Below are 13,856 nucleotides of genomic sequence, written 5' to 3'. Positions count from 1 at the left end.
GCTTATTGTCACAAGTAGGCTTCAATGAAGTTACTGTTAAAAGCCCCTAGTAGCCACATTCTGGCGCCTGTTCAGGGAGGCTGGTACTCGGGTTGAACCCGCGCTGCTGCCTTGTTCTGCATTACAGGCCAGCTATTTAGCCCAGTGTGCTAAACCAGCTATGGTGTTAGCCTTAGTAAAAATTATATATATATATATGATATATTCACATTCATATGAGATAAATATGTTGAAACATAGAAACAGGGTACTCAGCCCAGTTAGTCTGTGTCACATTTATCTTCCATGCAAACAAGTAGTTCTAGTCTAACCTACCCATCCTGGCCCCACTTTTTCTTCAACTTTTCTTTCATCCATCTATCTATTTGAATGCCAACATATTGTCTGCTTCAACCATTAATCATAGAAGTGAATTCTACATTCTGAAAACTATGTAAAGAAGTTATTTTGTTCCCTATTCCAAATTTTGTATCGGTGGACCCTTATTCTTGATCCCTCTACTCCTGGAAACAATTTGCTTCAATCCCTAGCCTTTCATAATTTAAAACACATTGGTCATTACAAAAAATAATATTCTCTGGATTATTACCTAAACCATGCACAAATTAACATAGGGACAAACCGATCAGAGGTTTAAATGTGTGGCTGAAAGAATGCTGTGGGATGTGGGGACGTTATTTCATGGGGTATCTGCACTAGTACTCTGGAAAGGGGGAACTGTTGTGATGCACTCCACTTAAACTGGGCTTTTCCTGGTAAATCAACGAGGGTGATCAATAGGGGTTTAAATTTGTGGTGGAAGAATTGAGATAAGGATAAATTTGCAAATCTTAAGGGCAAAGTGAAAGTGGCAGAACAGAGTAGTGATTTAGGTAAAATTAAGCAGTTTGGTAGGAAGGAGCAGAGTTTATCAGAATTGAAGGTGCTATATCTAAATGGACGAAGCATTTTTAACAAAATAGACAAATTAGTGGCACAAGTGGAGACACATGGGTTTTGATCCAGTAGTCATCACAGACGAGGTTGCAGGGTGACTGACCAAGTTATTTGACCTTTAGAAGAGATAGACAAAATGGAAAAACAGATGTGTGGGGAAACTCTGATAAAGGATGAAATGAATGCACTAGGAAAAAAGGATTTTAGCACAGAAAATCAATGCAGAATCAGTAAAACTGGATATGATCTGGCTGAAGAGTATGGAGAAATCTGGTCAAAAGATAGGATGGTCAAAAAGCAATGCCGAACATTTAAGGAAACAATTCGTAACTCTATTCCTCAAGGGAATGTCTATTCATTTAAAAACTCCAATGGGAAAATGATACCACAATGGCTAACCAGAGAGGTTTAGATTTAAACCTACCTTTACACTGTGCAGAAAAGAATATGTGCAGCCGACGAACTACCCCCATGCATTTAGGAAGCCTTCCTCCGACCCTCGGATAGCATATTTAATCTTCTCCAGGTGCCGCATATTTAATCTTCTCCGGGTGGAGAAATTCCGAAAGGTCAGCAAGCCAGTTCGCAGTCGTGGGTGGTGCTGCTGATCGCCAGCCGAGCAGGATTCTACGGCGTGCGGAAGTGAAAGCTAGGGCGTCGGCCCTCTTCCCCACGTGTAGCTCTGGCTGCTCCGATACCCCGCAGATTGCCACATTTGGGCATGGTTTCACCCTGACCCCCGCAATCTTGGACATTGCCTCGGAGAAGGCTGTCCAGAACCCAGCATGTTTGGGATAAACCCAGAACATGTGGGTGTGGTTGGCCGAGACCCTCTGGCACCGTTCACAGTTATCCTCCACCTCCGGGAAGAACCTGCTGATTTGGGTTCTGGTCCGGTGTGCTCTGTGCACCACTTTGAACTGCATGAGGCTGAATCGTGCGCAGGAGGAGGTGGAGTTGGTCACACCACCCTCTGGGTGAACACATTTTTCCTCACATCCCCTCTAAACCTCCTGCACCTTACTTAAATCTATTCCCCCTGGTCATTGATCTTTCCACCAAGGGGAAATGTTTCTTCCTGTCTATTCTTTCTATGCCCCATATAATTTTATACATCCAATACATGTCCCCCCTCAGTCTCTTCTGCTCCAAGAAAAACAATCCCAATCTCTCTATCCAATCTCTCTCCATAGCTAAAACTCTTTACCAGTGAATATGCTTCAGTACTGATTTACTGTAATAGTTATTTGAAACAATGCAAACAAAATATGCCTTTACAATAACTGCACAAAATGTACAGTGTTTATCCATACAGTTGAAATCTGTCTTTGCTTCATGTAGCAACTAAAGTCAAAGTATTTATTTTTGTCCCGCAGAATCTGATTCTAATCTTGCCAGCAACAAGTGCAAGAATAAAGCTAATGGAAAGAGAAAACTGGATAATTGTTTATCACTAACACCAATGGACAAATTTGACGAAGTCGACAACTCTTCAGAATACTCCGAAGATACAAATGTTGACCTTAAAATCAAAGTGGAGAGCAACACAGCCAAGGGTGTGCAGAAATGTAAAGAGGAGGATGTGCTCCACAAGAAGGCCAGATTGTGTCAGAAATCATTTGATGATATTGACACAGAAAGTCAACAGAGCTGCTGGAAACAACGCGAAACTAGCAGTGTCTCAACGGAGGAGGAAACCAGCGAAGCTGAGAGTGGAGAAAATGGCTTAGAGCCTGGAGAAATACCAAGTGTAATAATACTTTTAAAAATATGTCCAAGAAATGCCTGCAGTAAATTAATGTGTCACACTTTCTTTCCCCCAGTGTACATAAACATTGCTTCATTTAACAGGTGCTGCTCAAATTTAGCAGTACGATGTGGGTAAGAGTTGTTAAACATAATTGGAAAAAATTGAACTGCCAAACCGTTGAATGCTTCAGGTGCCAGTTTTTCCAGAAAATCTGCATAATTGTTACTCTGACGAGCTTAACTTCACTCGCAGATAAATGAACGTGGTGGTCCTGGACCCTGCATAAATCTGGCAAGATAAGTAAACACTGGAGTGGAGCAGATCATTGACTTGACAACTCAGTACTATCTGCCTGCCTTTTGTCACCTGAATTAAGGTGAATTACAACCTACGAATATCAGTGCTGCAATTGGCTTTGCTAATCTGTAGGTCTGTGTTGTGTCGCATTGCTGCTGAATGAATAACAAAAGAAAAATGCAAGAACCCAGCAGTTTACAAATTAAGCAGGCCCTGGATCAAGATTTGAAAACATTTTTTTTCATTACTTTTGAATCCTATAAACATTTACAGTTAGAAGTGCATGGGGGCCGGGGCGGGTGCGGGGGATTATGGCTCAGTGAAGCTGCTCTATGTCCCACAAAACGTATGCTTCGATATTTTGTTGGTTCTGCACAAAAACAGCCGGACTATTTGAAGCATTGCCTTTAAGTGTGAGAAGCAAAAATGGGAAAATGGGCAGAGCCCCTCCTTTGTCTGTAAACTAGCTGTTTATATGGCTCTTAATGGCAGCACAAGGATGTTCTCCATGCGGGTCCGCTTCACAACTTAAAATCGACCACACCCACCTGGTGTTTAGTCCGCTTTCCTCCATGGAGGAGCCCTACAACCAATGCTTGTTCTTGAAAAGCAAGAGCCTGCTTATTTTTGTTTCCAAATGTCTTGCATTACATTTTCCCCATGTCCGCTTGGGTCTCACCTCCACAAACCAAAGATGTGCAGGCTAGGTGGATTGTCCATGCTAAATTGCCCCTTGGAAAAAAAAAAGTCTTGCATCCTTTCATATACCGGTTCATATATTTTCCCTGTTTCTTGGCTTTTTTAATCGAGGTATAGAGTGCAAAAACATGGAAGTTATGCAAAACCTTGATAAAATACTTGTCAATTGCGTTCAATTCTGGGCTCAGCATTTTAGGAAGGCTTCCAAGGTCTTGGAAAAGGTGCATAAAAGAAATTCCAGTATGGTACCAGGGGTGAGAAACTTCAGTTATGTAGACAGTAGAAACCGGGCGTATTGTCCTTGGAGCACAGAGGGTTGAGAGGTGACTTGATAGAGGTGTTCAAAACTCTGAATGCATTTGAGAAAGTAAGTAAGGAGAAACTGTCTCCAGTGGCAGAAGGGTCAGTAAACATAGGGCACAAATTTAAGGTGATTGGCAAAAGAACTAGAGGCAACACAAGGAAATGTTCTTTTACAGGCGAGTTGTTGTGATTGGGAGTGCACTGCCTGAAAGGGTGGTGAAATCAGATTAAATTGTAACATTCAAAAGGGAATTGAATGAATACTTGAAGGGAAACATTTTTTTATGGGGCTGTGGGGAAAGAACAGGGGAGTGTGATTTATTCGATAGCTCTTTCACAGAGACATAATGGGCAAAAATATCTCCTGTGCTGTATAATTTTATGCTTTTGATGTTTCTTTTATGGAGCAGTCTGATGCATGACATGGCTCAGTGACACTCTGTATATTCTATTGCAATGTATTTCAATCCCAACTGATGAAAACCTTTACTTATGAAGAGGCAGTTATGTATATATTCTAAAATAAGACGCCGTAGATATGAGGAGTGTTCTTAAAATGGAGTTGTCTATTCCTCTGAAGGGACCATGTGGTGTCTGATGAAATTGTTATTTTCTTGAAAAGAACAATGTGGATTGGAAAAGGTGACAGATAAGAGTGACTTCAGGGACTTGAGCACTTATTTTGAAAACAGGCTTGTGACATTGAACTTAGTTTCATGGGAGGGGTCGTGGAACAGGAAATTGAGAGGTGATGGAGATGGATTATGCTCCAGATATTTATATAGCACGTGTATAGGAGATGTCTTAGAATATTTAAATTGAATGTGATTGTAATGCTCTAATTTCTGTCTGAATGTTGCAATATTTCTGTCTAAATTCTACATGTTCATATGCTCAAGTTGTGTGAGTGGCTTTTTATCTAAAATTCTAATCGCAAGCGCCACATTTTACTGATCTCTAGGAAAAAAAGAGGTATTGGCTTATTAGTGTTGCTCATTATTCACTTTTCCCCCATGTCTGTTAAACTGTGGTAGTTCGACGGCTACTATTGCTATTTTCCAAGGCAGAAAGCATGTCTTCAGTTATAGTTTCCTGTTGTTTTATCCGAAACTTAAAATGATTAATTTTCATTGTGATCAATTCCAGTGCCAAAATATAAGGCATTTCATGAACTGAAAATTTACACTTCATTTTCCTAATAAAGTCTGCTTTTGAGTTCACCACTTTGAGGTGCAAGTGGGGTGATTTCACACCCTCCGCTATTCAGTTATGCAGAAAAAATGGAGGCTGAAAGATGGGTTTAAATAGTGACTCAGTGCCAAGTCCCGTTAAAATTCTCTACCAGTATTTAGAGAATAATGTTTTAATGCGTCAGTTATGTACAGTGTCAGAATTTTCTTTCTTCAATCATAAGTTCATAAGATATGGGAGCCAAATTAGGCCATTCGGCCCATCGGGTCTGCTCTGCCATTCTATCGTGGCTGATATCTTCCTTATCTACCTACAGTGCTACAGACCAAGAGCTGGATTGCAAAATCAGCCAGAGCATCTTCTCCCTCGAACACATTACATGGGAGCAGGAGCCAGCAATTTTACCTCCCGAGCCTAAACACCTTCAATGTGATCATGGCTGATCCCATCCTGGCCTCAACTTGACTGTCCTGCCTGTTCTCCATAACCCTTAAACCCATTACCAATTAAAAATCTGTCTAACTCCTTAAATTTACTGTTCAATCTCTCCGCCTACACCAAACCCAAATGACAACATTCCATTTGCTTTCTTAATTATCTGCTGCACCTGCATGCACATTTTCTGTCACTCATGCACGAGGACACCCAGATTCCTCTGTAACGGAGCACCCCGAAGTCTCTCCCCATATAGATAATACATTGACTTTCCATTTTTTTGACGAAAATGCATGAGCTCACACTTATCCACACTTATGACTCCATCTGCCACATTTTGGCCCGCTCTCCTAACCTATCTATATCCATTTGTAAGGTTCTTATTTCCTCATTGCAACTTATTTTTGTGTCATCTGCGAATTTGGTTATAGAACCTTCAATCCTTGTATCGAAGTCGTTAATATAAATTGTAAATAGCTGGGGCCCAAGGACCAAACCCTGTGGCACCCCACTAGTTACATCTTGCCATCCAGAAATAGACCCATTTATCCTGACTCTCTGTCTCCTGTCCGTCAGCCAGTCTTCTATCCAAGCTAATAGGTTACCCCTAATCCCATGTGATCTCACCTTGTGAATTAATCTTCTGTGTGGCACTTTGTCAAACACCTTCCGGAAGTCCAGATATACTGCATCTACAGTATCCCCATTATCCACTTTGCTTGTTACATTGGAAGTTTAGTCTAACATTGTTTTATTGTCAGAAGGCTTGATAACATCTGTGAAGATAGAAACTGCTATTGGTTGATGAACCTCTGTCAGAGCATCAGAATGATCATTGACCTGAAACATTAATTGTTTCTCTCTCCACAGGTGCAAACCTGCTAAGTATCTGCAGCATTTTATGCTTTTGGTTTTACAGCATCCATGGTACTTTGCTCTTGTTTTGCTTTATTTTCCCTTGGCTACTTTCATCATTTTCTCAAAATGTCTCCTGTCATCTTGAGCGCATATACTTCTTTTAGGGTATTGTTCTCCCCTCTGCTACTTCATCAAGTGGTGGTTACTTGTATAGAAGCCAGAGCCTGCAGGAATGGAAGGAGAGAGCCACTAGACTGGAGCCTAATTCACTTTCTACCTGACATCCATATGCTTGGAGGCGTGAGAACCTTGACTAAGTCGTTCCCCCCCCTCCCCCTCCTTTTTAGCTTTCCTGCTTCCTGTACATCCCCAACACCCTGCCCTACCCCCAAACTCCGTGACTGAGATCTGTGCGCTGAAAAACTCACTGGATAAATATCAAGAGTCTTCAGAGAAGCATTTTAGTTTTTTAAATTGCTATCTTGTGGAAGCAATTGAAAGTGCAGCTGGCTTATTGAATTTAGAATAGTTGTAATTAGGCCAACGTTTACTTTGTCTTTAAAGTTTACCAGTTTGATGGTGAGTCTCTTAGTGTTCCAGTAATATGCAATAGAATAAATTGTGCAGGAGTTTGATTCTGACAAGGCATCTTATAGTAAGTGTTTAATGCACAATTTTATTTCATGGAAAGTTTGCTTTAGACTAGGTAGCTTGGTGTATATCAAGTAGGTGAAAGATTTTTCTTCTATTTTCAGTTTCCAGAGCAGTTCATCAGAAATGTAGGGAAAAAGAAATCGGCCAAGAGTCGACGACATCCGTTATGCAAGCCACCAGCAAGATCGCCATCGACTCTGGTCAAACAAGAATTGGTTAGCGATGAAGGTTCGTATTTTGGATACCACACTTGTATTTTTAAGCTGTGACATAATTATTTTTGCCCATATTGCAATACGTATTCAGAGGGTTTCCAGAATATATTTTTGTTTCTGAGAATTTTTTAAATATTGCATGCAGTTTAAAGCATTCATAAGCAAATACTGCTGTGTTATATAGTTCATTACTGTGGTGTATATCTGTGAAAGGATTTAGAATACTTTTAGTTAGTCACGCTTCAAGTGATTTCCTTGCTCTCTCAATTTAAGTAAATTGCCTGAAATTCAGAAATTGCAACATTTTTAATTTCATTGAACTCTGAGATTCTAGTTCTAGATTAATGGACACTCTTGAATCCTAGTTCACTGTAGGCTGTATGTTGAAATAGCGAATTTATTTATAATAACTTTAACAAATAAAAGTTCATTTGGAACATAACAATTCTGTATAGTAATGGGAATAATTTCTTAGACAGTACATTGTTAACTCTACAACATAGTGAATGATATATAAGCCTGGGTTTGCTGTCAGCGGCGAAGCAATGGAGTTTGCCATTCACTTACTGATTGTTGCCCACAAAGATCTTACTGGCTTTAAAGCAAAGACTTCCTGTCATTGGGTGTCTGTTCCAGCACGGTATCCAGCCTTCAATGGAGTATCTGTTGTGCCTGCGAGCAGTGAAAGCAATAATGAGTTTCTTCAATCTGAATTAAGATTCTTCACTAAGCCATGCGGAATTAAGGCGAGAGAGCTGAGAAGCCAAAGAGAAGATTAAAAAGAAACCAGTATTTTTAGCCCCAACATTAATTTTCTTCTGAGGGAGTGTATCTCCAAACATGTAAAATTGATAATTTAGGTCCAGAGTGGCTGTTCAGCAGTAATAATCACTTATCAGCCTGTTAAAAAACAATTTTCCCCAGAATGTACCTATGCGAACTACTGCCAGAATTCATGCAGAATTAGTATGCAAGTATACCAATTCACACTGCTGTCGTCATTTTCAATGTGGGATCTGTTTTTCTTTGGACAATATTGCACCCTGTCGAATAAACGGTAACTTTTGCCAACAACATGTGTATTTTTGCATTTAGCTGGGCATCTAGAGGCCCCAGAGGCTGTTCTCTGCTTTACCCCATAGTAATGGTGAGTGCTGATAACTTCACCATTTCAGTACAGCAAAATCCAGACCAGATTTGTTTTGCCACAAGTCTAATTCTTACTCCTGTGCGGATTTCACAGCAGTTAGTTATCTGCAGATCTACTAGGGATTTCAGCAGCTGATTGGGAGGTCAGGCAAGTAATTCCCACTGTCTGTGTTGCAACATTTTCTCTATTTTCTGGCTCCTTTTCGCAGTTCTGCAGCCAAATATTTATATATCCTATTTCCTCTGAAATTGGACAGCTGAATATTTCTACAGATTAAAGGGTAATAAATTACGACAGACTCTTGAAACCCTAATTGCATATTGCTTTCTTTCCAGTGCTCCCGAAATCAAAATGCATTTCTTTATGTCCCCACACGTTGAGACATCTCTCCCACGCTTACAGCAGCCTCTTGCCTGTTCTTGAAGTTTCACAGAACACTACCATACCCTGCCTAACCCCTGAGTTGAATGGGACCCCACCATACTCTGGGTAGCCTCTCAGTTGAAGGAAGCATATAAATTCTCCTGTTATGTAGATAGTGTAATTCCATGTTGTGACATACACTGAGTCCTGGATAAAATGAAAATTTGGGTATAATCTCCCCCTTTTATATAATCGCTCCTGTTTCAGATCAGTTTTAATGTGATGACTTTCTTGTTACCTTGCTGGAACACTATAGATTGTTAAGGTATGCATGTGCTTGGAAGGGAAAGATCTTTGAGGGTACTGTACTTCGAAACAATGTTCCATCTAAGCTGCATGGTTGCCTGGCCCTGCAGCAATGTGGAACTTATTATACAGAGCACAAGCACACCATGCACAGCCAGTGTACTTTACCATAGTGTGCTGGGACTTGGGAGGGAAGCGGGTTCGGGGGCCTCAGAGATCGGGACACCATTTAAAGATGGCGTCCCACTCGCCCGCTATCCTTAGGAGTTCCGGCGAGCGGCGCTCCTCAGTGTAGAAAACGGGGCTTTGTGCAGCCTTGGCTGCACGTTCCCCACTGAGGCCACATATTTAACCTGAGTGGCGTTTTCTCGCCATGTGTTTCTTGGCGCTGCAAGCGCGGGCAACATGCGGGTAAATGCGCTTACTGTGGGAGTAGGTTCACATTTAGTTGAATCGCGCTCTCTAGCAACTTTTAGGGAGGTTGAGCGTTGTGAGAGGAATTGTATCCGTCATTGTGTAGGTGAATCTGGGTCATCCCACCCTAGAGCCATGAGGCCATTCCTGCTACACATTGCTTAGCTGCTGATCCAGTATGATATCAAAGCCAGATTTATGCATGAAAAGAGTTTTGGTATGGTAGTTAATTACATAAGAAGAACATAAGAACTAGGAGCAGGAGTAGGCCATCTGGCCCCTCGAGCCTGCTCCGCCATTCAGTGAGATCATGGCTGATCTTTTGTGGACTCAGCTCCACATTCCGGCCCGAACACCCATAACCCTTAATCCCTTTATTCTTCAAAAAACTATCTATCTTTATCTTAAAAACATTTAATGAAGGAGCCTCAACTGCTTCACTGGGCAAGGAATTCCATAGATTTGGGTGAAGAAGTTCCTTCTAAGCTCAGTCCAAAATCTACTTCCCCTTATTTTGAGGCTATGCCCCCCAGTTCTGCTTTCACCTGCCAGTGGAAACAACGTGCCCGCGTCTATCCTATCTATTCCCTTCATAATTTTATGTGTTTCTATAAGATCCCCCCCCCCCGCATCCTTCTAAATTCCAACGAGTACAGTCCCAGTCTACTCAACCTCTCCTCGTAATCCAACCCCTTTAGCTCTGGGATTAACCTAGTGAATCTCCCCTGCACACCCTCCAGTGCCAGTACGTCCTTTCTCAAGTAAAGAGACCAAAACTGAACACACTACTCCAGGCGTGGCCTCACTAACACCTTATACAATTGCAGCATATCCTCCCTGCACCTGTAAACCAACTTTTTGCGACTCATGCACTAGCACACCCAGGTCTCTCTGCACAGCAGCATGTTTTAATATTTTATCATTTAAATAATAATCCCTTTTGCTGTTATTCCGACCAAAATGGATAACCTCACATTTGTCAACATTGTGTTCCATCTGCCAGACCCTAGCCCATTCACTTAACCTATCCAAATCCCTCTGCAGATTTCCAGTATCCTCTGCACTTTTTGCTTTACCACTCATCTTAGTGTCGTCTGCAAACTTGGACACATTGCCCTTGGTCCCCAACTCCAAATCGTCTATGTAAATTGTGAACAATTGTGGGCCCAACACTGATCCCTGAGGGACACCACTAGCTACTGATTGCCAACCAGAGAAACACCCATTAATCCCCACTCTTTTCTTTCTATTAATTAACCAATCCTCTATCCATGCTACTACTTTACCCTTAATGCCAAGCATCTTTATCTAATGCAGCAACCTTTTGTGTGGCACCTTGTCAGAGGCTTTCTGGAAATCCAGATATACCACATCCATTGGCTCCCTGTTATTTACCGCACTGGTAATGTCCTCAAAAAATTCCACTAAATTAGTTAGGCACGACCTGCCCTTTATGAACCCATGCTGCGTCTGCCCAATGGGACAATTTCCATCCAGATGCCTTGCTATTTCTTCCTTGATGATAGATTCCAGCATCTTCCCTACTACCGAAGTTAAGCTCACTGGCCTATAATTACCCGCATTCTGCCTATCTCCTTTTTTAAACAGTGGTGTCACGTTTGCTAATTTCCAATCCGCTGGGACCACCCCAGAGTCTAGTGAATTTTGGTAAATTATCACTAGTGCATTTGCAATTTCCCTAGCCATCTCTTTTAGCACTCTGGGATGCATTCCATCAGGGCCAGGAGACTTGTCTACCTTTAGCCCCATTAGCTTGCCCATCACTACCTCCTTAGTGATAACAATCATCTCAAGGTCCTCACCTGTCAGCCTCATTTCCATCAGTCACTCGCATGTTGTTTGTGTCTTCCACTGTGAAGACTGACCCAAAAAACCTGTTCAGTTCCTCAGCCATTTCCTCATCTCCTATTATTAAATCTCCCTTCTCATCCTCTAAAGGACCAATATTTACCTTAGCCACTCTTTTTTGTTTATATATTTGTAGAAACTTTTACTATCTGTTTTTATATTCTGAGCAAGTTTACTCTCATAATCTATCTTACTCTTCTTTATAGCTTTTTTAGTAGCTTTCTGTTGCCCCCTAAAGATTTCCCAGTCCTCTAGTCTCCCACTAATCTTTGCCACTTTGAATGTTTTTTTCCTTCAATTTGATACTCTCCCTTATTTCCTTAGATATTCATGGTCGATTTTCCCTCTTTCTAACGTCCTTCCTTTTTTTTGGTATAAACCTTTGCTGAGCACTGTGAAAAATCACTTGGAAGGTTCTCCACTGTTTCACCACTGTTTCACCATAAAGTCTTTGCTCCCAGTCTACCGTAGCTCGTTCTCCTCTCATCCCATTGTAATCTCCTTTGTTTAAGCACAAAACACTAGTGTTTGATTTTACCCTCTCACCCTCCGTCTGTATTTTAAATTCCACCATATTGTGATCGCTCCTTCCGAGAGGATCCCTAACTTTGAGATCATGAATCAATCCTGTCTCATTACACAGGACCAGATCTAGGACCGCTTGTTCCCTCGTAGGTTCCATTACATACTGTTCTAGAAAACTATCGCGGATACATTCTATAAACTCCTCCTCAAGGCTGCCTTGACCGACCTGGTTAAACCAATCGACATGTAGATTAAAATCCCCCATGATAACTGCTGTACCATTTCTACATGCATCCGTTATTTCTTTGTTTATTGCCTGCCCCACCATAATGTTACTATTTGGTGGCCTATAGACTACTCCTATCAGTGACTTTTTCGCCTTACTATTCCTGATTTCCACCCAAATGGATTTCAACCTTATCCTCCATAGCACCGATGTCATCCCTTACTATTTCCCGGATGTTATCCTTAAATAACAGAACTACACCACCTCCCTTACCATCCACTCTGTCCTTCCGAATAGTTTGATACCCTCGGATATTTAACTCCCAGTTGTGACCATCCGTAAAACCATGTTTCAGTAATGGCCACTAAATCATAGTCATTCACGATGATTTGCGCCATCAACTCATTTACCTTATTCCGAATACTACGAGCATTCAGGTAAAGTACACTTATGTTGGCTTTTTTACCTCTGTTTTGAATCTTAACACCTTGATCAGTAACCTCCCCCAAGTTATATTTCCTCTTAACTTTTCTCCTAATTTTCCTTGTCGTTGAACCCATATCATGTAACAACCTGCCGCGTCGCTTACCATTAATGTTTTTACTTCCTGTTTTATTCCTTTTAGTATTACTGGGCCTATTCACTGAGCTCCCCTCAGTCACTATACCTTGTACTGTTTCCTTTTTGATTTTTGACTATGGCTTCTCTGCCTTGAACTTTCCCCCTTACTGCCTTTTTGTTTCTGTCCCTGTTTTACTACCTTCCAACTTCCTGCATCGGTTCCCATCCCCCTGCCACATTAGTTTAAACCCTCCCCAATAACAAAACTAATTTCAGAATATGACAGTACATTATAGTATTTTCAATAAAATTATACTGTTACATTTTATAGTCACTCACCAATGCTGAAATTTAGAGATGTGTATGTAATTAGCCAGTTCTTGGAGAGTGTGGTGGCTCGAGACATACCGTGGAGACTTCCATTAGTTAACAGAGGGGTCTATTGATAAAAGGCAAAGGCAGGTAAATAATAGGCATAGAACATAATACAACAGGTCTTAACAATTCGGCTCACTGGCTCACATTGCCTAGGATTCTGCTCCCAGGGTCCCGTGCAAACTTCCCATTGGCAGGAGTTTGTGCTCCCCACTGAGCCCGCCCCCTTAAAGGGGCCTCACTGCCACATCCCTCCCCCTTAAGTCCCTTATTACAACTATCCCAAAACTATATACAGATGTTACAAATGTTAACAGAAACAATAGGGGAAAGAGTCCATCAAATAGTAAGTCTGTCTGAAGACCTCCGGGTCCTCCTAGGCCTCCATAGCACTGCCACAGGCACAACATTTTTGGGCGATCGAGTGGTTACCATTCAATGCCGCCTCAGGAAGCATCGCTTCAACGACAGGCGAACTGGCCTCACCGGCCTCGACAAGTGCAACTGTTTATACAGAAAGGGGAGCCCCTGGCTCCCCTTGGTTGGACAGAATTACAGGAGTATTCACAATGCTAGCTGGATTTGTCGACACCAAGTTGGGGGTCTCATCAGGTCGGCGTGCTCCCTGACGGTCTTCTACACATTGAGCACATCAGACCATTACTGGGCCACAATACATCCTTCCAACCACAGCAAACCTGAAGCGGAATTATGGACCAAAACTGTCTC

At 41.7% G+C, this 13,856-nt stretch overlaps 1 protein-coding gene across 5 annotated transcripts in view; it reads left to right on the top strand.

The window, feature by feature from the left end:
• The window catches only part of LOC140429773 (lysine-specific demethylase 4C-like), a 557,303-nt gene that overhangs the window by 280,776 nt on the left and 262,671 nt on the right, over positions 1-13,856 (top strand). For all 5 annotated transcript variants that reach the window (XM_072517215.1, XM_072517213.1, XM_072517214.1 and 2 more), the window contains 2 exons: positions 2,313-2,686; positions 7,225-7,351. In XM_072517215.1, coding sequence (XP_072373316.1) covers positions 2,313-2,686; positions 7,225-7,351 — 501 coding nt within the window. The remainder of the gene's footprint in view (positions 1-2,312; positions 2,687-7,224; positions 7,352-13,856) is intronic.

Source organism: Scyliorhinus torazame, chromosome 9 (assembly GCF_047496885.1).
Source record: "Scyliorhinus torazame isolate Kashiwa2021f chromosome 9, sScyTor2.1, whole genome shotgun sequence".
NCBI lineage: Eukaryota > Metazoa > Chordata > Chondrichthyes > Carcharhiniformes > Scyliorhinidae > Scyliorhinus > Scyliorhinus torazame.
Note: the sequence above shows the minus strand (reverse complement) of the source record. Positions and strands in the feature narration are given on the sequence as shown.